Source organism: Dryobates pubescens, chromosome 4 (assembly GCF_014839835.1).
Source record: "Dryobates pubescens isolate bDryPub1 chromosome 4, bDryPub1.pri, whole genome shotgun sequence".
NCBI lineage: Eukaryota > Metazoa > Chordata > Aves > Piciformes > Picidae > Dryobates > Dryobates pubescens.
Genome location: NC_071615.1, coordinates 13,286,949 through 13,311,963, shown reverse-complemented (window position 1 = coordinate 13,311,963; position 25,015 = coordinate 13,286,949). Strand labels below are relative to the sequence as shown.

At 39.9% G+C, this 25,015-nt stretch overlaps 1 protein-coding gene across 1 annotated transcript; it reads right to left on the bottom strand.

The window, feature by feature from the left end:
- Positions 1–2,808: 2,808 nt before the first annotated feature.
- TEKT5 (tektin 5) lies at positions 2,809–22,388 on the bottom strand. The gene is made up of 7 exons (XM_009898827.2): positions 21,828–22,388; positions 20,629–20,712; positions 19,171–19,241; positions 17,409–17,552; positions 15,372–15,594; positions 5,456–5,610; positions 2,809–3,022 (listed from the first exon to the last, which is right to left on the bottom strand). Exons 1-7 carry the CDS (start codon positions 22,386–22,388, stop codon positions 2,809–2,811), a joined length of 1,452 nt encoding a protein of 483 aa, XP_009897129.1.
- Positions 22,389–25,015: the final 2,627 nt, after the last annotated feature.

The following is a 25,015-nucleotide window of genomic DNA, read 5'->3' as shown; positions in this document are numbered from 1 at the left end:
ACAGGCAGGGACAGGTTTTCTTCTTTTCTGCATTAGTCTATTTGCTATAAAACAGATCTTATCTTCCAAGTATTGTGGAACTACGTGTTAAGTTTCTGGGTTTACACATGGAAATACAGTACATCATGCTCCTCGGTGTCTATGGCTGCATGGGATAATTCCTGATCCAGTTAATAAGGAGAGGAATCTGAGGGGGGCAGAGGTGGGGGAGAGGGAGGGGAAGCTGAAAGAATGTTTATATTCTGGTGGGATTTTTTTTAATGAGATTCTCAGGTTTATCTGGGTGAGTATCTTTATGATTGTTAGACATGTGTTTCCTTTGATGCATTCCCATCACAACCGGGATTAACTGCATTCTGGAGACTGCATTTTTGCAGTCAATCAGTGGTGCAAGAGGACTACTATCCAGGTCTCCTGCATTATCCAATTATCCATGTACCTTGACTGCTTGGATTTGTGCAGGTTTATAACCTAACTCCATGGAAGTCTCCTCCTTTTTGATAGCCTAAGAAAAACTCTTTTAAAAATAGGTTGTATACTACCAGCAAACCAAAATTTGCTGCCTGTATGGTTACTACTAATGAAGACCAAGAGCACTTTATTCACTGAGGTTTATTTCCACTAGGGTAACATACTTAGTATCTTCTGATCAGTTATAGTTAGGGAAGAAGATGATTTTTGTACAGTGCTGTTATTTTTGCAGTACTCAGTAAAAATGCATTCTTGCTGATGGTAGCTGAAGCTCAGGGAATTGCTGTTCTCACGCAAAATGATGCTTTCAAAGTTCTAAGTGTCATAGATCCACGGGCTTAGGCAGTCAGATTTAGCAGGAGTTCACAATGTGTTCAAGTGAGTTCAGTGTTGTTTGCACTGACAATGTACAAAGTGAGTACTCCACCCAAAAGCAGAGCCAAGGTCTCGGAGAGAACATTGCTGAACAAAGGCACAGCCAGGAAGAAGCTGGACTCTGTGATGTTCAGAACTATTGTTCAGCCCCACCACCTCCAACCAAAGCCCCCAGATTTTCAAATTCAGGATGACTTTTCATTGATGTTGGTAATTTCCAGACAAAGAGATGTTTTTTTAATTTTTTTTCTTCTTCTATCATGAACTATTAAAAGAATTCAGCTCTCCTAGAAGTGCCTCCCTTCTGCTATATATTTCTTAACCAAGTTCTTGGCATAAGGAAGGGAGAAACTATTTCTAGCTGTTAGAGTAGCTGTGTGAACTGGGAAAGCCTCCAACTTCTAGAAGTATATTTAAAGGCTTCAACAAGATCCAAATTTCCAAATAATTTTTACTCCTTTGCTTGGTCAGCTGTCTGTATTTGATAAATAGGGTGGGACTACTGTCAATATTTAACAGCTCAGCATAAATATTATTCTTCGTACATTATAAAAATAGCATATGAAATGCAAATCAGGTGCTTTATTCTATGGTTTGGTAATAACAGAGCAAGTGATACAATCTCTCTTACCTCCATACAAAGGCATAGAGAGGGAGGAAAATGTTACGAGTGGTAACAGTCTGCCCTGCTGGGAAGCAAAGCAGCAAGATTCCTCACTCCTCCCACCTAAAGTCGTGTCCCACAGCGGGTTCTGCGATGGAGCTTTGTTGTGAAGTGTTCCTGCCAGACTACCAGTGAAATCTTCAGTAACAGAACACCTCCTATTTCCAACAGTACATCACCAGAATCCCTTGAACTGCTCTGCAGTCATATTGTCACACAAAATTAAATTGTTTCTGGAACTTTCCTTGTGTTTGGAGCAATTCCTTCCCAAAAGCTGCCATTTGGCATTAGCTTGCTGGATGACATGACCGTGTCATTATTTCAAGGTGCAGTGCAGTCAGTGTGAGATGGGTTTAATGAACATCGGAAGTAGACTCGGATGTCGCTTCCCAATCCTGTGTTCAAAAATAATTTCCATGGTTTTAAATCTTTAGAAACATATCACCATGTAAACTGTTCAGCACAACAGGCAGGAGACAATACATTTTTAACTGAAGGAGAGACACTGAGTAAGATGGCTCAGCCACAGCTGTGCTCAGTGAAAATGGAGGTTAAGTTGCAAGGAAGTATCAGCATCGGCCAGCCCTGCGTGCCTCAGCAATGTTAGTTTTGTTGGTAACTAGATTAAGCCACCACCCACACAAAACAAAGGATAAGGAACACAGCCAATTTAGTCAGTAGAGGTTCAGATCTAGCATTGTTTCAGATTTGGCTTCAGTCCAGTGTAAAATGTGTTTTGTATGTTCCTAGAGCTGCCCTGTAGAGAGGACCCTCAGGTAGCAGGAAACTGCTCAGTTATTAGAATTGTAGTTCGTGGGTTACTCGTAAATAAGTGTGAGTAAATCCAGGAAGAAACACAACTAACAGTACAACACCCTTACTCCATTGTGTCCAAAACAGTCAGACTGCTTTAAGCATTAGTTAAAACTAGTTCTTCCTCAAATTCTTTACCAGGTCTATTGCACCGTTAATGTTTCAACTGTCATGCAGGAAAGTTTCTCTTGAAGCCCATTCCATCCTTCTTCCCTCTACCTTCTCTAACTAGAAAGCTGAGCAACCTTAACTTGCAGACTGAAGTACAATTTCTGTTAGAACAAGTCTCCTAATCCGATTTGAGATCATAATCTCAGCTGTAGCTGCTTCTAAATTGTTCAAAGGAAAGAGGCATGATATTGATTTAAATTAGTTTATTTCTATTGGACTTTCCTATCTGAGAAACCAGAATAATAACTATTTCCTTCAGAACCTTGTGACTGGCAACCTTGTGACTTTCAGACCAAGGTATCAAAGGTTACTGCTTAAGTGTAGCCAATGAGCCGCGGGGTGCTGGGGAAGACTTTGCGCATGTCCATACACTTCTTGTCAATGAAGAAGGAGTTTGTCTTCACAGAAATGTCCTCTTCCAGCTTTGATTTGTTGTTGACCAGCATTTGCAGAGTATCTTTGGCTTCTTGTAGACGTAGCTTTAAGGTCTGTAAGGTGTTATCTAGAGTGAAAACTTCAGTGACAAGCCTGAAAAAAGAGGAGGCAGGTTGCTCATGTAACTTTGAGTTCCTCACCACATTCCTTTTTTGACAGTGGACAGGTCATGCTTTCATGAAAGATTTGAACAGCAGTCTTACACTGAATCAACATGAAACCTATTTGCCAAACTAGCTTCTATAGCACCTCTAAGAAGTGGAAATGTCTTGCCTGTTCACTTTGAACAGCAGAATAGGCCACACTGGTGGGTCTTTCTAATGTCAGTATTCATTTGTAGCCTCTCTAGAGCTATCATGGCTGTGCTGAGCTCTTGCATATGGTCCCTTAGAATATGTTTGGGAGAGTGATGTAGTTAATGATGGCTTAAACTTGTGCAGCAGGATGTCCTAAATGGTCTAGATTTGGCACAGCAGCATGTTAATTGGAACAGGAATTGCTTGCCAGAATAACCATTGAACGTGGAGCTCTGAAACTGAAGTTTTCTGTGAGCTGATATTAGCCACATTTCTTCCAGTGGCTTATTAATGGAGATGTGGCTAATCTTTTATTGTCATTGATTTGGTAAACTCTCTAATACTGTCAGCTTTGTGTTTTATCTAACGATCTGTTAGTTGCCCAGTGCACTGTAGACTGTAAGAAAGATTGCATTTATTATTTATTTTTCCCCAAATCCATTTTAGCTTTTTTGGGGATAGTCTTAATCATTTCAGCACAGAAAAACTGGACTTTATTCATTTGTTTTCTGTCTTAATTCCTTCAGCTACAAAGTTGGCAGCACACACAGAGAATGAGTGCCAACATCAGCACTTCCTCTTAAATAAACAGCAAACTCAGATAACATTTACATGATACAAAGAAGTGGTTCATTTGATATTTTCTTTCTCTATTACAGTTTAGCTATTGGGCTGAATTCTTTCTCACTTTAAACCACATGAGAGAAACACACATCAATTATTTAAAAGCAAAAAAAAAACCCCTTTGAAAGTCAATTAGCAAATGGGTTTACTTTCTCAAATAGGATTTTGTCTCTAAGAAAATATATTTTGAGATGTGAACTCAACCAAAAACTATGATAGGAATAAGTGTTCAAATAGCCTGACAGATTTCCAATTTCTAATTGCAGCTGTGATGCAGATAATACTCAGTGATTTGGATCAGACAAAGCATCTGGCATGGCCTGGGCTGGATTAAGGGGCTATGGTAGAGCAAAATTCATATGCATTGGAGGAAAGAGACCAGGATATGCTAATTATCTGTCAATATGTCTACATCTAGTGAGTGTACTTGTAGAAACAATTTGATTGAAATATTAGAAATCACATTAGACTAACAGAAATCTTGTGTGCATGTGAAGCTTAAAATACTTATGAATAATTGAAACAGCTTGTGAAGCCCTTATATAACCTAGAAGCTAGTAGGAGTCAGATTGATTCAGGACCCCATGTACTTCTTGTTTTGAAAATATGTCATGTTAATATCCTTTCACTCTGATTGAAGAAAATATTCCAAGGATTTCTGTTGTTCCAGTGGCTTCTAATGAAGCTTCCCAAATTTTTTTAGACAGCACCCTTTGGAACATCAACAGCATCACTGGCAGTATAGGAAGAAAAAAGGGGGAAGTACACTGCATTTTTTAACCCTCAGTCATGCAAGTTTTGTATTTTGGATACATGCAATCCTGCTGACCAGACTGGTATCAACTATAATGCTGCAGAAACTTCTATTGAAGAGATCTTCAGGGAGCAAGTAGAGCAAGAAAAAGAGAGTGAGTATAAAATTGCAGTAGTGCATTGATATTGAAGGCTATCTTGTTTTGTATTGCTTCGTAAAAAAATTCCACTGATTCTAGTTTACTCACATACCTAAGGAGTGTGGTGGTAACTGAAGTGGAAAATTGCCTGATCCCATAGTAAGTGTAACTGCTAAGTGAATGCTACAGTGCAATCAGAAGCTTTTCTGGTTTCTCACAGCTGAACTCTTGCAGCTTGAACAGGCATGATTTATGTGATATGGAAAGCCACATGAAAAAAACTATCCAAATGGACATAAAAGAATTCAAATCCAAAACAATATTATATGACAGAATGGATGTGGAAAGCAGAGCATGAAAGTGATTTCCTGAAGTGAAATCTTGTGTTTCATACCGGATGGGATTAAAAACAGTTCCTAAGTCCCAACTCAGATGTGAGACTGAGTTCCAAAAGGTATCAGCCACCAAAAAGCAATTGAGCTCTTAAATGTCCTGGGAGAAGGACTGTCAAGACAACTACACACATGGAACATACATGGTTTTGCCCATTACTTCAATGTAGCTACTTGGATTTTACTTCTTTCTCCCAGAATCTTTATCACAACGTAATAAATGCAATTCTAATCTCATCAAACTGATTCACACTGCCTTTACATTTCCTGTCCTTGAGTGGCTGATGAAGGAAGGGATGGAGTAGTCTGGCCTTTACTTACTGTAACTGAGGGGCATCACGGCAAAGCTCTATATTGGGTCGTTTAGTTCTTCCCTCCAGGCGGGTTTGAGCCACTTTCAGTGGGTACTCCTTTGCCTTTATGGATCTCTCCAGTAAATTGATTGTATCTTCTGTCTGGAAGATTTCCTGAAGTGTCTGAACAAAGCAGAAGGCTTCTGTAAGTCTATTGTGCATACAAAATCAGAACTCACCCCTGCTTTTAAACACTCCTGTTGGAACTGCTTCCATTCTAGCATTTTAGGGGGGAAGATCACTATAAACTCACATCAATCAGATTAATTTGAATATTGTTAGCTTGCTCTTGCCATTTCTCGATAAGGACATATGGTAAATCAAATCTCACAGGAGAGCCAGAAGGACAGGGTCGTACACTCATACATCACATGAAAGCATTTCATGAAGTTGTTCCTAGACAACAGGCAAAAAACTTCTTAAGAAATGCACCATCTCTTTCCTATTACACATTTCAGGGATTTGTAGGGAAATTGCAATATAAAAGCATTACAAGCAGAAGAGAAACACTGAATTATGATGATGGGGGAAAATTACTTTGATAAAGCCACTTTCATACAGCAGTGTTTATGGTTCTATAGGGACTTATTTCCATTTTGCTTCATTATCTAATTTTTCTCCTAAATAAAAAAATCTGCTGCTTGATCTATGAACATTTTGCAGAGATTAAATTCCAATAAACTGTCATTTTCATTTAAACCTTCATTCAATTCTCTTTCTCCTTTTGCCTCATGAAAATTCAGAAGCAATCAAATATGTCCCCTCTGAAACTGTTTCATACTCCCAAGTATTTTGGGGACATCTGCTGCAAGAACTTATCAACACAACTCATTTTCAGACCGAAACTAAATTCTCAAAGTTCTGAAAGCTCCACTGGGAGCTGTAGAGAGAGAATCAACTTCCTTTAAAGGTTTATTTTATGTAAATGGAGAAGAAAGAGAGTGAAATATCACCAGAAAGGAGACACCCTATGGAATTAGTATAGTACAATTTTCAGTTGCAGTGCATGTTATTGCATAATCATATTATCCCTGAGAAACCTAAGTGCTTCTTATATGTTTTCACCTGTATGAAAAAAAAATGTTTTGGTCAGTCTTAAGAAAGAAGGGAGAATATGTTTGTATTCAGGTAACATTTTCTAGCCAATTGATTATTATGTAACTTTTATTTATCATGATTAATTACAGCCCACATGGTCAACCTGTTCAAGGTTTTCCTGTAGACAGCTTCAAAATGGAAGAGAACAAAAAGAATTCATCTTCAACCAGTCTACTAAAATCAATGCAACTTGAATTTCAAACACTAAAAATGGTGTAATCTGATTTAAATTATGCTGCTATTTAGATCTTGCCTACCTACATACTAGGTTTTACCAGGTTTGCTAAAGAAAATTGAATTAGTTCCTGAAAGGTTATTTGTAAACAAACCCCAAAGAGTTAAGAAGCTGCACCCCAGTCCAAATGCTGAAGGGCCTGTTCACATCCTGTAGGGAAGCAATGTGAAAGATCTCCTGGCTGGCACTGTCCAAACCAGTTCAGCCCTTAGAGCAATGCAATTTTCCACTAGATGATTCATCTTGGACCCTGAAGCAGCAGTGTATGAACATGACCATACTGATGTGAAGCCAGGTCTCCACACTATACTAAGCACTCTGAGTCCAAGGCTGGTTCTTACAGGACTGGCTTGAGAGCATCTTCACTCAAAAAGAAGCCTTTATGCTTATAGACTGCAGGGGGAAAAAATCTGGTTTCTTATGAAGGGAACAGTGTATGGAAGAAAGTGAAGATAGCAGCAGAAAGTTTCTCTAATTTTATTCTGCAGAGGTTCTTTCTCAATTAGACAATCACTGTAAGCCAGCTGTGTTTTAGGGGAAATATTTATGCAGGTAATCCAGCGCACTTTGGGAGCTATTTCTCCAAGAAGAGAGCATCATTTTATATCTTGTCTGCAAATTTACAAGTTGCACATACTTATTTTATGGATACATGTATTCTATTATGGATAAAAAAAAGGGATAGAGACTTCATGATGCCAAATGTCTTCATTATGCATCAAGCCCATGTCCTTTTTCCATGAAAACACCAAGGATTTGGGTCATCTGCTGCTCAGAAGCAGAATTTGAGTAGTTCATGGAATTGTCAGAACTTAGCTGTTTATAACTTCCCTAAGAGAATCCAGCGTGTATTCATCTGTTCCTGAGAAAGGTGAGGTCCAGCTGCCAGGTAGGCTGCTGGTAATTAGGTAGATGTATGCCAGGCAGATTGTTACAAGCTTGTCAGTCCCATCTTTTGCTCCCACTGTTCACTTTCATTGCTAACCAAAAACATCAACCTGTGGGGACATGCTGGGGCTGTGAGGCAGAGTACACAGTGCTTTGAGAGGTCACCCGCTGCTTAGCTGGGTCCTCCTTTCCTGTGTTTATGCTACAGCTTCTGTCCCTGCAGTGGTGTTTCCCTATGCCTTGCTGCCTACAAGTGAGCCAGATTCACTGTGGTGGAGTTCTGCTACCTGCAGGGGGGTACTGTGAGGATATCTGCTTAAAACATGGAGCAAGTTGTAAGCAGATTTATTTATTTTAAATCAAAAGAGTAATTCAAAGTAAAAACAATGAAGCCAAGCAGCGTGTGTCAGCCCATAAGAATAGGGCAAAGCTGTGTCCATTGAACAAAGAACTCAGTAGGATTTGGGATTTTTTTTCTACTTCCACTTTCAGTCAGATTCTGGGTAGGAGCTTTGTAGTTCAGCCCTTGAGCTGTCTCTCACTTTCTCTCTAGGGCAACAGCTGGAAATGGTAATTGCCCTAACCTATCTATGAAACAGCACAACTAAAGTAGTCCAGAGCATGTGGATAGAAATTAACTAGAACTGTAAAGACAGCTCCCTAGAGCAATGCTGCAGGTTCACACATACACTACTACTATGGTAAGCATGAAGTGTAGTCACTCTGCTGATTCTTTCTGTCCTGTGATAATATGAACCAAACCAATTTAATTTATTCAGTGAGTGCAGTTAGGTTACAAGCTCTCTTACATCTAGTTAGTTCTAATTGTTCTAATCAGGTTAGAGATAGGGTGAAATTAATAATTTCTGCAAGAAATGTTTTCCTACCCTCTTTTTCTTTGCAAGCAGCATAGAAAACTTGTGTTTATTCTACACATGGAAGGAAAGCAGGAAACCATCAAAGGAGACACCATGTGTGCAAAAATGTATTGCAACAGACTAAGGAAGCATTACACAAAGTTATAAGTGGACCAGGGAAGAAATTTTAGTGGTCTTTTAGTGGTCTTCAGTATTTCAGAAAGTTACACTTTTCTGCCACAAAGCCTCATTATGTGAGGGTTGCCTTCAGCAAACCATGGCCCTTCCACTACTATGTGATAATTCTTCTCTAATGGTTGGGTTCCCTTTACTCTTTCATTCTGTTTGTGTGAAAAAAAACAACTTATGCATCAGATGATTTTTAAGATACAGAAGAAAAAATCTGATTCTAGTACAGACAACAGTGAGCATATTTCCCATGTATAAACTGCCCTCAGTCTCTTGGAAAGGCAATTTTCATTAAGCTCAGCTAGCAAAGCAAACTTTAAAGGAGGGATTTTGTGACCACATACTTTTTTCAAATCCTCTGATGCATTTGTACATGGCCAGAGTGCAAGTACAACCACCAGACCACACACCCAGATATATTTCAAATTCAGTAGTAACATTTCAAGTGCGTGCTGGAAATCATCAAACATGAGAGTTTTTCTGTTCCTTTACAGCACTTATTGTGCTGTATTGCCAGATAGTATCTGACTGGGCCTCACTTCCCAGTCTACACATGGCAAGAACATACATATTCCCTCTGGTGACACAGAAGCAGGAGGCTGTATTGTCCTCTCTTTTCAGAATAAGTTGTGTGCACTTTCCCCATAAATAATGGCACTTAACTGACATAGGACAATAGGAGTCTTGTATGTAGATATGACTCAAAAACTATTTACAGTTTGCACAGCCCACAAGTTCACACAATGTTAATGTTTGAAAAGGGCAAGCTCTGAAGTCTAAATAGAAAATATTTCTCTTTCTTGAGAATCCAGTAGCTCATTAATCATGAAAAGAAAGCTTTCATCCAAAAGTCACAGAAAGCTCCATTTTATGCCCAACCTTTCTAACACTTGGTCAGCACAACGTGCAGTAACTACACCCTCGTGCCACAAAACTTCATTATGTGCTCTGTGGTCTGCTCATAAAGGTAGGAGCAGTCTGCAAGCAGGTTATGTACAACCACAGCAATTGGTTAGTGATACTGAGTAAACCTCTTGTTTCTTTCCCAAAGAAAAATATCGTTTAAACCTGCCTGTACTCAAAATTCAAACATGAAACTCTACAGCCATTGGCTACATGCAGGTGGATGTGGTTTATGTTCATTGTGTTTTCTCATATTATTTCACCTTTTTATTAAAGAAGTGCTGTCACTTAAGACATACAAAGAAAAATAGCCTCAGGGGAACCACCTCCAACGCACCTCAGAAGCTTTGTACAAGCAGTTTTTGATCATGCATTCTGGCCACACATTGGATAAAAAGGTTTAGATAATCTCCTCTACATGAACGGATTGGTGGGGAGGATCACCAGATAGTGCTGGCCCAGTCTACGTCATGTTTGGATGACCTCCAAAGGCAGGAAGCAAAAACAACAAATGCTGAGCAGAATGTTCCTAGGAGAGTGTGGTGAGGCACTGGATCAGGCAGCTGCCCACACGGAAACTTCCCCTTCCAGGGCATGAGTAAAGGTTTGTGATGCAGCATTCCTGGGAGCTTGTAGAAAAATGCTCCTGCTGTTTTCTCACTTCAGCAAGGACACAATTCTTATAGACTAGATACAGTTACACCAAGAAAAAGAGATGCTGAAGTCACACATTTCATCCTGTAAACAGGACAGTCTTGTGCTCAGCATGAGCACTTTTAAAATGCTACAGTCTGACAGCTATCCTTGTTTCTTTGTTGTGTCCAAAGTCTGCTTGGTGCTTGAATATCAAAAAGCAGCAGACAGGTCATACATATTTTAAAAGTTATGTGAGGATACATTGGGACCTGAAAGTCTTTGTGGGGCATGGGTCTTCTAAAAAGCACTCTCCCTGCTATACTCCTTCCCACAGCTCACAACACTGCTGCAGCTCTCCTACATGCTTCCTGCATGGGCACCTCCCATCATATTTTAGTATTACTTTATGTTCCTGTTCAGAGGAACAGGTTGAGTCCTCAACAGCCATAAGGGGGTTCCTTTCAGAAAATTTGTCAGACAAGTTTGAACACTATTTCAGAGGCCAGTAGGCAGTTTCTGATTATATTGCCACTTAAATTTTCCTGGCTTTTGTTCTGCATTTTGTATTAGCTACACAATTAGGTAGGTTCATCCTCTGAATTAGGAGACATTTCTAAACTATAAAATATATTCAGTTCTTCCACCATATAAACACACTCAATAGTTGCTAAGACAGAAAAGTGTTTTTCCTCTCAGATAATTTATAGATTTAAATTTATTAAAAATGCATGGAGGATGGATGCTCTTAGGGGATAGCTTGTTTAAGAAAAATATACCAGGCAAAAAGGAAAGTGAGAGTTAACTTCTACCATATATTGATACAACACACTGGCCGGGGTAAAAAAAAAAGAAAAAATCATTAAAAATAGAGGTGTTTCTAAAAGCACACATTCTCATGAACTGAGGTGGAAATGTTCAGAATTATGGCTATTCATTTATTAGAGTGGTGAGTGGATGTTTTCTCATGGTTGTACTAACCATGTACCTGTTTTTCTAGCATCTTTCTGAGCCCTGTGCTCCCTGGTAGTGGAACAGCAAAGCTTCCAGGAAGGGTGGTGCTGGGCACTCTGCCTCTGGACATAGAAACACTTCTGAGCACAGTACAGGTGTTGGAGCTGGCAGGGATAATCTGCTATTTAGGTACAGCATAAATACTGGACTATGTAAACATGTCCCTTGCTGTCTGGTCTGACTGATTCCCAGAGCTAATGTATGCAAACATCCTGCCCTCTTGGTTATTTCCAGGAAACTGAAGCCAAAGTAAGTATTTTTTTTTAATATTAAGTTTATGGAAAAGAGATGCAAACATATTAATGAGGGGCTGGCACCATGATTAAAGGTTTTCCTTCTTTTCCTAAAGATTTATATACTTCTACACCAGATGCAAAATGTATTTACCATACTATTTCTTGGCATAAACTGAGTGCTTCTTGAGGCATGCTGAAGACAGCGTCCCACCCTCTACTACACTGACTTGTGTACACTGCATTTTCTGTTCACCAGCCCAAAAATCTGGTCCTAGAGCAGCTCAGAGCCCAACTAGAGTCATATGTTGCAATTAGACACTTGCAGAATATTTGTATCTCCAAAAGACCACATGCTCTGTGTGCCCAGTGATGATGAAACATAGGAGAGCTGTAAGACCATCTATGGTTTGTGATCTAACCCTTGCCAAATACCCAGCTAGGAATTCTGGGCTTCTGCTTCCAGCACCTCCTATTTCCAGGGTTCTACTATCCAAATGCTGGATGAACCTTGAGTTGTTAGGACCAACATTAATCCCAGAATCAAGTATGATAAATTAATCATAGGCATGTGTAGTTTGGACAGAAATGGAAATGGGACATTTTCAGTCTTAGGGTCAGATGCACTAAGGCTGCACTGGCTGCAGACCACTGGTCTATCCTGCAAACATGTCTGTCTTGTAAGTCAGTGCCTGTAGGGAAATTAAAGCTTTCAATGAGAACAGTGATCTCGATTTTGAGTTCCTGGTGTTAATGAAGCCATCTATCTGCAGTAAAACTGTTTCAGTGATTAATTCCTTTGCTCTGAAAAACAAGTACTTATTTTCCATCTGGTTTTGTCTGGGTTTTGTCTGGATTTTTTCTGGCTACTGATTCCTCTTTGGTTTTGCCTGCTCAAGCAAAAAGTCTTTTATTAGGATTATTTTTTTTCTTCTGTATAGATACTTACGGATTTAGCAAGTTCTCTGCTCCTACCCCAACTTTTACTTGGATAAGTAAAGTAGTATCAGCTAGTGCTACTAGCAGCAACATTTTCAGCCTGGTACAGAGAAAGTCGAGGAACTTATTGTATTCATTGCTTGCTTTCCAGTCTTTTAATCATTCCTGCAGCTGTGATGACTTCTAGGCTTTGGGCTTGCAATAGGAAATGCTTTATACCACACCCTTGCTCCCACATACTCAGTGTGATCACCACTGTAAAGATCACAAATTGTCTTAGTTCTGTAGAAGAAAATCAAGCAAATGTGGGCAGAGAATAATTTTGCAGAGGAGCTCTGCAGTGACAGGGACACATCTAAACCAAGTTTTTAAGGACAGTATTTCCCTTCTGTATTTGATAGTTTCCTGTTCAGAATTATGCAAAAGCAATTTAGTCCTCTTTTAGTGTTCCCATATACAAATCACTTCCCAGGCTTCTAACAGACTTGAAGTTGTCAGCTTTACCAGCCAGCTTCCCCAAAAGAAGTAGCAGACAGGAAAAGCCAAATAACAGACAATGAAAACCTGAGGTGAAGATAACTTGGACAACTTCCTGCATACATCAATGAAATAAGTGGGAACAGTCAGCAGCTGGACTGGGAATGCAGAAAATCAAGTGGAATCACTGACAATCAATGCTCTTTGGAGTCTCCCTTGTGTTGACTTGGTTACTTGATTTGAATTCACACCAAACTTCAAGCAGAATAAAGGGTAAAAATAAATCTGATCTGCCCTAAGACAAGACATCTACAGGTTGCTACCATCTCTTAAACTAAATGCAAATTATTTTAAGGTTTATAGTAAAAAATGTGGACAGGAGGTACATATCCTGAGATGATTGTACAAGCATGTTTTCATCATGTGTATTGCCTGATGACTATAAATTGAAGGTATTTTGTCTTGTTTGAACTGTTTTAGACATGAAAAAGAGGCAAAGGCTGTGCGCCAAGCAGCTTAAATGTTAAGGTTTGAGAGGAGCAAAAATCACTTTATTTAAATGCCTACCAGGACAAGTTCTTAGGTGCAGCTCTTGGCTTACTGGGGTTGGAAAGTGTGTATAGTTAAGGAAAACCAGCTGAAGTCTTCTCCTGAAGACTGTATTGTGTTTCTAAATAGGTGTGAACACTCTACAGTATGAATGTAGGTTAAATTTGGATTACTCCTCACAGCATATACAATTTTATTCACCTCCAGCATTTTGCTATTCTGATGTAACTCCATTACTGTGGAGTTTGTGATGAGAAAAGTACTTCTGATACTTGTGTCCTAACTAGTACATCAACAGTAACAGCATTAGTTCATAAAGTGAAATCTTCTTTGGGTTGTTTTTTGTTTGTTTTAATCCTTGAGTATATGCAATCTAATTATTCTTTACACAAATATGATTGCTCAAGTTTCTTCAGATAGCTCAGTATTGCTATTTCATGGTGTAACAGTATAAGGACATAAATATATATAAATATATGTCACATTGTCAGCTGGACCTTCATGACAAAATGAAGCCTGTATGTTGGTATTTCACAATGCACTTTGTGATTCAATATATGCACCCTCTGCCACCTTATGCTGGTAGTTCTTTTATAAAAGGGACACTCAAAAGCATTAGAAAAGGTCAATGGAAAATATTAACAAAATATTCACAGATTTAAATCCATGAGAAACTTGGATGGCCACTTCAGGGATAAAGCATTGTAGTTGGCTAGATCATATACAAACTAAAACACACAAATCTACATTCAACATTTTTCATGTTTTATAAGACGGGGGGGGGGGGGAAGAAAACATTGGTTTATGTCCTGTGAAACACATATTTTTAGCTGGTTAGTTTGCACTTTCTTAAGAATCCCTAAAAATAAACTGAAAATATCTTAAAGTACTTATGGCAAAGAGAATGGCAGGAAAACTCTATTGTTTCCAAATGTGCCTTGAAAAAAATGAGTGAACATGAGGCTCTTCTAGAAGAGAAAGAGTATAAGGGGAAGAACTTACTGAGCTCTGACTGAAGTCATATGAAAGTAGAGTTTATCTGTCAATACAAGGCAGAGCCTCTTCATTTCAGAACACTTGTTCCAAAATTTAACTAATATACTTCCAACCTGTTACTTTTATCAGTAAAGACTTACTGAAAAGGCCATACAGAGATAGATTAATAGAGGTCTGTCTCCTACTGTGCCATTTCTGCTTTGTATGTGAAAACAAAAGTAGAACAAATGTTTGGAAAGTTCAGTCTGACCCACTTTGAAGTATAAGGCTTGTTCTGACCACAACCAGGCAAAAATTCATGTTAAAGATGTGCAAATGTATTTAAGGTTAGGAAAACTTGGAACTTAGGTGTCAAATGACATTCTGCATGTAAATATTTTCAAATCTTAGTTAATTTAGGGCTCTTCCCTTGCTGTTGCCAACACAAAGTGCAAAAACTCCAGTCTTCCTCCTTCTTCTAAAACAGAGGCTTGTGAGCCTTTTCATTTGCACACATTCTATAGTTCACTGTTCATAAAAAAAAAGGATCAGGAAATGGCAAGGGAATCTCATCAATGAATGGAAAATAGAAAAAAAACTGCACTATATCTTTCCCCACTTTAAGCATGTCAGTTACAATAAACATAATTAGTGGGTGGTTCTGGACAGATGCTGCATGGTTCCTTGCAAAACCTTGTCATCCTGTCAGTCTGCCTGCCTTTGAGTAAGCTCTTCTTAAGCCGTGTGTGAATTAAATGCAGTTTGAGGAAAGGTAATGCAGGTACAGCTTTTGAGGAGGCCCTTAGTCATGAAAGACAAACTCTAGAGAAGATTTCTTTGCCTTTTGAGCACAAGTAAGATAATACGCAGCTGCCAAGTCTTAGTGAAGCTTACCTTGGCCAGTTGTAGTTGGAGCTTATTCTTTGCATCAGCTACTTCAGCAATACGACTGTTAAAGGCCAAGTTGGTACCAACACAATGGTTCCACATCTCCTCAGATGCAGTCTCTAGCTCAGTCTCTGCATCCTCTCGCATCTTGGCAGAGTTGGCCCTTGCATGTTGAGAACACCTGATATTGTCGTCACTGAATTTAGCCCATGTTGCAGGAACTGAAACACTAGTAAGAAATTTAAAATAAGAGGACAGTTTCAAACCTGAAAGCCTAAGTGAGCTATTTTCTTTCAGTGACAATTAAGCTGAATTACACTGTGCTCATCCATTGAACTGTGCAGTCACATATCACATGATTCTGTGCTCTTCATATCCTCCACTCTCCTCTACAAAACAAAGATGTGGTAGCAATGAGTGAAGGTATTTGGAAAACTGTTGCTTTGACAGTGTATCTATGGCTTGCTTGAATCTCATGGCTGCTAACTAAAGGTCTTGGTGGTCCTAGAGCCAACTACAAAGTAAGCAGGTTTATGGCTTGCTGTATACAGAATGACTGTTTCTTGCACACTTTTTTATTTGTTGTTTCCAGAATCAGATATGAATGTCAACAACACAACTTCTTTGTGTCTTTAACAGGCAAGGTGAAGATCTGAGTTCACACCTGCTGTGATTTGAAATTTGACTCATTTCTATGTGCCATGTTTCAGAGTACTCATAGCCTTGATGGATTAGCAGATACTTTAGCATGATCTCCTGGACATTGCACACCATCAGATTAGATTCAAATACCATCTACTTTTGTGAATTCAAATGTTCTTCCTGGGGAAACTGAGTTATGTGCCATTTTCTCAACATTGCATTGCATTTCCAAGTAGGTTTCAATTTGACTTTCTGAAATACTCAGTACTTAATCTGTTAACATTGCTCTTTCAGACTGTAATTGATCTGGCTGCCTCTGCTAAGGCAGAAAACACCTGCACTGCTCCTGAGTTCTGCCAAATGGTTTCAGGAAAATCTTAATGAAAAATGGCACTTCTTTGGTTGGTGAGAAAAGAAAGGGGATATAAAACATATCCACATGAATCTCCTTTTTACTAGAGCTGACAAAAATAATTTTATTTATTGCTAATCCTGCAAGCAGGTAGTTACTAGAGTCAGCAGAATGCCTGCCAAGTTTCCTTTGCATATGGCCTCATTTCAGTAGTGAATGAGGTGATCTTTTAACGAAAAGCAGAACATAAGTAAACAAATAATAATGATTTTTTTTTTCCTCCTGCCAACAAGACACAGTCATTAACATTTCAGGCGGTGAAGTATGATCACCATTCAAATGCTGCTGTGTTAGAGTGATAAGGGAACTAACAAGTCATTAGCACAAGAACACTGCCCTCTGTTGCAAGCTGCTTTTCTTCTGCTATTGCTTTTCAATTGGATGCAGGTCTTGATGAGGCCACTACTAATAAGCAGTTTTAAAACTGTATACAATTGGGACATTTTAATTCAGTCTGCAATGTTAAAGACATGCCAAACCTTTTTGTTCATCCTATTTAATACATATCTCTGTATAGCTTAAAGGACTAATTTCCAAGTAATCTAAGCTATTTTAATGGAAAATATATTTAGCCCTTGGTGTGCACTTGCATGCTGTTTACCACATTGTGCACTGCACACCTCAGCTGAATTTTGATTTGATTGCATTTGATTCTGAAACCTAAAGGCCAGAAGACATCTCCACAAAGGAGTATGAGGAGTCAGCTGCAACACAGTTGTAAATGATTATCCTCACTGAAAAACACAGCTCATCGCACATCAGGGCTGTAGGTGCTGCAGGCTACCAGCCTCTGCCTGGCTCCACAGTGGCAGCTGTTAGGAGGCAGGGAATAACTAAGAATGATGGAAAAACAGAATGGAAAGTGCAGGGAGATAAGTCACTTCTGTATCCCCTCCCAAAAGACAGGGCTAGGACTTGTACTATCAGGTTCCTACTTCCAGCAGGAAGCCCAGAAAGAGACAGTTACAATATTACAATACACTACTCACGACCCATCTGCTTTTTCCACTCCATGGTAAAAGTTGATGCTGTCTGATGTGTTCCTCAGGTTAAAGCACTTCTCATCAATAAAATGGGCTGAGGATTTGTCAGAAAGATCCCTCTCCAGGGCATGCTGCACATCTCTGTTGATGCTGTCAAGGGGAAAGACTTCTTTAATCTGAATCTCCTTTAATGCTAAACAGTTCATTGCTGTCATTAGCTTCCCACAATGCTTTATTTTCTATTTTGTTGGCACAGTGGCTTGCAAATGCTTGGTGCTGTAATTTAGCTAGAGGGAGCTGCTGTACCACTCATCTCATTTGGTCTCTAGCAAGTATTTCCCAAAGAATTTTATTTAACTCACTGCATTTAATAATGTTTGTCATTTTGATGACAGAAAACTGCAAGGGTGAAAAACAACAGTAAGTTCTTGTGTGGCCTGAAAGAAAGCCTCAGAGGAAAATAGAGGAATGTTTCAATGATAGCCTTCACGCCTGTACAGCTGTAAACCTGGAAGAAAAGGGCAGACCACAGCTGTAATTTCACATCTCTCCTGATTTGGGGGACAAATTGACTTAGCTAATAAAACAATACAATCTAAATATAATTTGCACTTCGTAGGATATTTGTGTGCTCCTGAAGAAATAAAATACATCCCAAAGCCTCCCATAACAAAATTATACAGAAAAGTAATTTAAGTCCATTCTGTAACTCATTTCATACTTCAGGATGTGCTTAGATTCCTGTTTCTTGTCAGTAATAGATTTCTTTTGAATGTATTCATTTAAATTTTAAAAAATCCCTTCATACTTCACTCCAATGTGACATATAGCAACACTGGCACAACTAAGCTATAATTTTAGTATCCCCAATTTTAAGCAAGGATTTCAGATTGAGCATTTAAAAATGGAGTCACACAGCCATCTCCTGTGGTTTCACATATAAACTCTATCATTAGTGAGAATTAGAAGTGAAGGGCAGTGAGCACCTAAGAGGTGAACTATCTGCTTGACAGCTACTGCTTGACAGCTGGCTGAACATGAGCCAGCAGTGTGCCCAGGTGGTCAGGAGGGCCAATGGCATCCTGGCCTGCATCAAGAATAGTGTGGCCAGCAGGGGCAGGGAGGTCATTGTGCCCCTGTAGTGAGCACTGGTTAGGCCACACCTTGCTGTGTCCAGTTCTGGGCCACTCAATTTAAGAAGGACATTGAGACTCTTGAACATGTCCAGAGAAGGGCAATGAGGCTGGGGAGAGGCCTTGAGCACAAGCCCTACGAGAAGAGGCTGAGGGAGCTGGGGTTGTTTAGCCTGGAGAAGAGGAGGTTGAGGAGAGACCTTTTGCTGTCTACAACTACCTGAAGGGAGGTTGTAGCCAGGAGGGGGTTGGTCTCTTCTCCCAGGCAACCAGCACCAGAACAAGAGGACACAGTCTCAAGCTGTGCCAGGGGAAGTTTAGGCTGGAGGCGAGGAGAAAGTTCTTCACAGAGAGAGTTATTAGCCATTGGAATAGGCTGCCCAGGGAGGTGGTGGAGTCACCATCCCTGGAGGTGTTCAAGAGGGGATTGGACATGGCACTTGGTGCCATGGTCTTGTAGTCATGAGGTGTTGGGTGACAGGTTGGACTTGATGATCTTTGAGGTCTTTTCCAACCACACTGATTCTATGATTCTATGCTTTTGCCTTTGATATTTTCAATCTGTGTTTAAATACTACCTAACACTGGACTCAGCTTTCCTGGTTTTACAAGAGGATTTAAATGTAAAATCTTACCCTAGCTGCTGATTGATTATCTGTGCATGTTTTGTCAATGTTTCTTGACAGTCCTTGAGTACATCAACCTCCTAAAATGGAAAATTCACAGTGTATTTTCATCATAGTTCAGTTGTTTCAATGCACTTACTGTTTCATTTTGCATTTTATATGTTGCAACCATTTCACATATCTCAAACACAACATGGGTCAAGAAAGGAAGTGTTTTGGTCTCTCTCTTCCTCAGTGCTATCATGTATTTTTTGCTTGGGTTTTTTTTGGCTTTTTATGTTCTATCAAACATGGCAGCAGATTTTATTGGATGGAGACAGATGAACAAACAAAGTCCAGTTGTGTTTGGCTTAAGTATAATGAAGACACTTGAAACATGGCTTTAAGCTAGAGAAGAGCAGACTTAGATCAGATGTTAGGAACAAGTTCTTTACTATGAGGGTAGTGGAACACTGGAACAGGTTCCTCAGGAAGGTGGTTGAGGCCCCTTCCCTGGAGGTATTCAAGGTGAGGCTCAATTAGGCCCTGGGCAGCCTGGTCTAGTTGGGGATGTTGGTGAGGTTGGACAGGATGATCTTTGGAGGTCCCATCTGGCCCGGACCACTCTATGATTCTATGATTCTGTGAACCTTAATCTACTAAACTACCCTCTCCAACTACTACTTTTTTCTAGAATGATACAAATATTTTGCTAATTGTGGAGTAGGATGAAAATATATCTGACATCAGAAGCAGGCTCCCTAAGTAAGTATATAGTAATATTCTTTCAAGCTATTAGTCAAAGAAATTCAAAGCCAGATTCCACTCAGCTTAAAATGAATAAAAAATATTCATACCAACCACACTGAAAACCATGCAAACATGGCAATTAGGGTCTCTCAACCAATCTTATGGTGTTTCAGCCTCTTTCCTTTTTTTAAAATCCTCTGGTATAGCACCACGTACCCTCTTACCTAAAAGTGTACAGTCTGGGGACTTCTGAAACAGGGAATTGAGTGTTTCAAATTATTTGGAAGTCATTAGGACATCTTAAATTAAAAAAAAAAAAACACACAAAAACCCCCACACAAACAAACAAACAAAAAAACCCAACAGACTCTTATCTCTATACTTGCACAGTATGTATAGGAGTAACAGCAACTTCAGAACTGGCTTTCCTGTTACCACAAAATGAGTCATTAATGTCCTTGACTGTCACTGTCTAGCTTGCTCCATAGTGAGAATGGTGCTTGGGGAGATCAGGCAAAGAGCCTTTCTTTTTCATTTGGAAAGTACATTCTTTTCTTCTGTTCATGTGGAACATTTAGCAGCATTTTATCCCAGTATACATAGTTTTATGAAATTTATTCCTCTTTTCCCTTCTTCAGTCTTCCAAATGACTGAAAGGAAGAAATTACTGCCATGTTTCTACCCTGATGCCACTGAATTTGTCTCCACACTTTAAAAAACAAACTAGTCTGATCTTACCTTCATGAGGCTCTTTTCCACATTATCATGAACCAAGTCAATACCATATCGCTTCTCACGGTGGTACAAGCATTCCAGAGCAATCTGCAATCAAACCAAGGAACATGAAGGTTGGACTGCATGATCAAATGTTGGACTGGATGATCTTGAGGGTCTCTTCCAACAAGTATATCTGTGATTCCATGATTTGCAATAGGCTCAGTACTGCATTGTGGAGTGAAATCTTGAACCTTGCTGAAGGGGCCACTGAGCTAACATGTCAAGTAATGACCACCTACTGAGGGTGGAACAGAATAGAAGGTGGTCTCATTGCACTCAACTGATCCATCTTAGTGGTTCATCACTACTTAGCTGTTAATGCTTATTTTTACAGATTAGCAGCCACCCTAATTCATAGCAAAATCCTTTAATCTCCTGTCCCTCTATCCTCCCTTACCCAGTGCCCAGATTTGAATTTTCATACCTATAAAAAAAAAAAAGAGATGGTATTTGAATAGCCCCAGCATGTTAACTTTACTCTTCTCATCCACTTGTTTAGAACTATACTAATAAATGCAATAGCATTAGCCTGGCACAAAGCTTTTCAGTTGAAAAGGTTTCCTGAATAGAAAGCATGTCCAGCCTGCCACTGTGAATTAGTACAGATACAGACAACTAAAAAAGTCATTAATGAATACTGATCTTTGGTTTTCTTTATGTCCTTGACTAGAAATATGATAGACATAGCTTTCAGCAGCAGTATTTCAGATGTTCATTAGAGAACTTTGAGTAGTTTTTGCATGTTCTGAGTTTTAGCTAGCATCATCTATCAGCTCTAACATTACTGTGTTGGTTTTTTTTCTGTTGTGATTACTTTGCCTTTAGGATTCTGGAGAACTTCAAAATGTAACACAAATTATACACTAAGTGAAAATGTTATTTTCACCAAGTAGCAGCAGAAAAATCTGAGCTAGATTAGGGTGTTGCAGTCTACAGGAGCATTTTTTGCTCTCCTGTAAGGTAATGAGCTGACTGGCCAGTGCTTGAGGGACACCCAGCCTCCTGGAAGCCTCAAGCAGAAAGGAAGAAAAAGAGGACATAGAAATGTCTGGATAGGTTTTTAAGCTTTTATACATATCACCAAGATCTGTCTTGATAATGGTAAAAGTCATACTGCTATTCAATAGAGAGTTGAATTCACAGTACAGTGCCAAACTTACCTTCAGTGGTCCCTGCAATTCATCTGCAGCACATTCGAGCCGCCTCTTTGCTGTTTCCAAGGCTTGAGTCTCCTTCAGCAGACAATCTAGCTCATAGGAGAGCTCAGCTCTCCAGAAATCGATGTTGCAGACCCTCTCTCCCAGGTTTTTTGTACTGTCTTCTTGCATATGATGAGTCAGTTGATCCTTATCTTGCATCAGTCTCCTAGAATCAATGTTCAGTCTACCAGCACTGTTTGTGGAGGCTTCAGAGCCCTTTAACTGAGCCAGGTTTGCCAGGTGCCAGTCGCGAGTGCTGTAGCGGGCATGCAGGCTGGACTGTAGCGCAGGCAGGACAGTGGGTGGCCGCCCCGTGGGGTTAAATTGTTTGTCAGCGCCGGCAGGGACTGAAACCACCCTGTGAAGCAGACTAGGCCTCCAGGAGCTGAGGCTGCGGTAGCCCGGTAGGTAGTAGGACTGATAGGTGTCCTTAGTTGTGGTGGTGGGAGCTTGATCTGGGAAGAGGCAGCTCTTCCTTGTGCCACAGTAACTGGCTAGCTGCGTGGTCCCCAAGAACTCCATCCTGCACCGAGCTCAGGCAACCGCCCTCAAGCTGTCCACCCGCCCTAGCTGCTCTGAGCAACCCCGGGGCCGCTGCTCCTTCGAGACGATGCGCAGCCCCTTTGTGACACAAGAAGTGTCAGAGTTCTAAGGACTTTCAGCTTGCCAGCGCCTAGGTCCCGGTGCTCCAAGGACCTCCTTTTCTACTTCCTGTCCCAGAGCACCTTGTTCTTCTCGCAGAGCAACACCGGGTCTCCTGGGGCCGGCTAGGCTAGGCTCCCTGTCAGCGGTTTGGTTACAGCGCAGAGGGATTTGCCGAAACTCACTGTGGATGGCTCTGTAGGTTACCTTCAGTGAGTTTCCCTTGAGCAAAACAAAATAAAAGTTTCACTTTAGAGTGGTTCTCTTATCTGTCGGTTAGTGGCTGCAGGGAAATTCGGCAGGAGTCAAGCTTTCTGAACTGCAACAGCTCCGAGAGTCATTTCACAGCTGTCTGGTCATCTCTGCACATGGTTTGGTCCAAATGGATCTAAAAAAGCATAACTATATTGAGAGTTGCTCTTCCTGTCAACTGCATTCATATTCAATAAAGTGTATAAAAGATGGGAGAGACATCATTTAGTAGCTTCTCTGGTCATTTTTCTAATTTTTCCTCTCAGCCTTCTGGCCTGTCTGGGAAAAAACATAAATTAAAAATCTGTTTCTGAAATCCAGTGCTCTCAAATTCCACCCATCTTCTGTGCCAAGAATTTTCAAGACAAATAATTAGTTGTAATTAGGTGCTGTATTGCTCACTTCTTCTAAGAATCTGTAAATCAGCACAGATTTCTCCTAGGTTGAATGCAAGACAATTGCAATTGTTTCATCTTCTCCAGATAGATAACTATGAAACATTTTTTTCAACCTGGGTAAATAAAATACATATCTACATCTATGCATTACATTACAGCATATCTGGTCTCAGAAAGCTAGCAGGACATTACACCCCAGCTAAAAAAAAAGGCAAAGCTAGTTTTAAATAAACAGTCATTGTAAGTTAAATTTATCTTCTTGTGGTGTTTGAAATACATACAAATGTTAAGTGCTAACTGTAGGGAGGTGAAGTATGGACAGAAGAGGCACACACAGTGGACAGGCACTGGGGTGTATAAACAGGGTAAGATTGGTACTGCAAATGCTGGCACACACACACACACACAAAAAAAACACCCAAACTTTCCTCTTTTAATAACTGATGGAATTCATTCTCAGCAGCTGTCCAGAAGGGGAAAGTTATTCCTGAGCATGGAGATTGCAGGAGTGCCAGCAGAGTTCACTGACAAGTTCAGCCTGACTCAAGCACTGTAAAGCCCAGATAGCCCTGCACAAATAGCCCTTGATGTCTCCGAGGAAAAGAAGTGCAGAGGAAGAGATTTACTTTTCCTTTTTGGTGCTTTTTTGTAGTTAATGCTCTATAATAACCTCAGAAAATGATCTGTTGGCCCCAAAAGAAAAATATTTGGACACGTACCTCAGTTTAAAATGTGCTGACATCCGTGAATATAATCCATATGTTTGAAAGGAAGCACAGACCTAAAGTGCTATACTGAGCCAAAACACAGCCAAATTCTTCATAGGTAAGGCACAGTATAAATTTCTCAGATAGCAATTACTGGCCTGTTCCTCCCACCCCAGACATTTGAATTTGCTTAAGCATTTGGATCCACTTCTACATTACATTTTTTTCATTGGTTTCCCGTAGAAGATAATTACAGAATAGTCAATACAAGTATCAAGAGGAGATAAGCTTTTATCTGAGGTAAATATACTTGAAAAGGAAAAGAGGCAATAGCCTGTTTATTAATGACCAAAACCCAAAGGCTGAACTGCTTAAAAACCTTAACTAAATGTATTTTAAGATTTTTTTTTTCCCTAGGTTTTTTTGGTTTTTATTAGGTGGACAGTTATTCAGAACTTTTTTGTGTTGGTTGGTTTGGTTTTTTTCCCTACAGAACATCCTTTCTAAAAAGCTTGTGGTGTTTGAAGTGGAGAGTGTTTATTAAAAGATAACTTTGCAATACTTTTCTTTCCAAAAGACAGATCTAACATCAGGATGTGGTGGTACCTTTCCAAATATCATGGGTACTCTTTCCTATATGTCATTTCCAAAGTGAGACCTCCTTAAAGAGTAGCTCTAACACTCATAGTCGACACAATCAAGCTTAGGGACTAACCAGAAGTGAGAATACTTGAGACTCCTGACTGTGCTCAAATCAGAAAAATACCCTTTTTACAGCACCCTCAACCAGAGCAAGAGACCAGAGGCTTTGTGAGAAGGAATTGTGCTGGTTCACTTACAGTTCCTACGAAACCACCAGCCCAACCCACCTTTCTCTCAAGCTTAAGTTACCATCAGCAGTTTTAAAACCAGAATTCGTGGGCTCTGCCTCAGGAGTAAATCAGTCTGCCTCATGGGAAGTCACCACAACAAAAGGGACTGTGTTGTTCTGAGGCTTGTACCTGTTATGTGCATCTCCAGGAGAAAATCTGACAACTTCTTTAAAGGATGTGAAAGCACTGTCTGATTTTTCCAAAGATAAGTGGTTATTTAATGCTTTATTCTGAACACTGAAGCTTTTCTCATGTAACAGCTTTTCAGATAGCCATTG

What these genes read in the sequence shown, in the direction of transcription:
- TEKT5 (XM_009898827.2), bottom strand. Translation starts at nt 22,388, where the DNA reads ATGGAGTTCTTGGGGACCACGCAGCTAGCCAGTTACTGTGGCACAAGG. An exon ending in TGGAAAAGAGCCTCATGAAG is followed by an intron (nt 19,242 to 20,628) that starts GTAAGATCAGAC and finishes TTTCCATTTTAG; the next exon opens with GAGGTTGATGTACTCAAGGA. An exon ending in TCCAACTACAACTGGCCAAG is followed by an intron (nt 5,611 to 15,371) that starts GTAAGCTTCACT and finishes TGCTTTGTTCAG; the next exon opens with ACACTTCAGGAAATCTTCCA.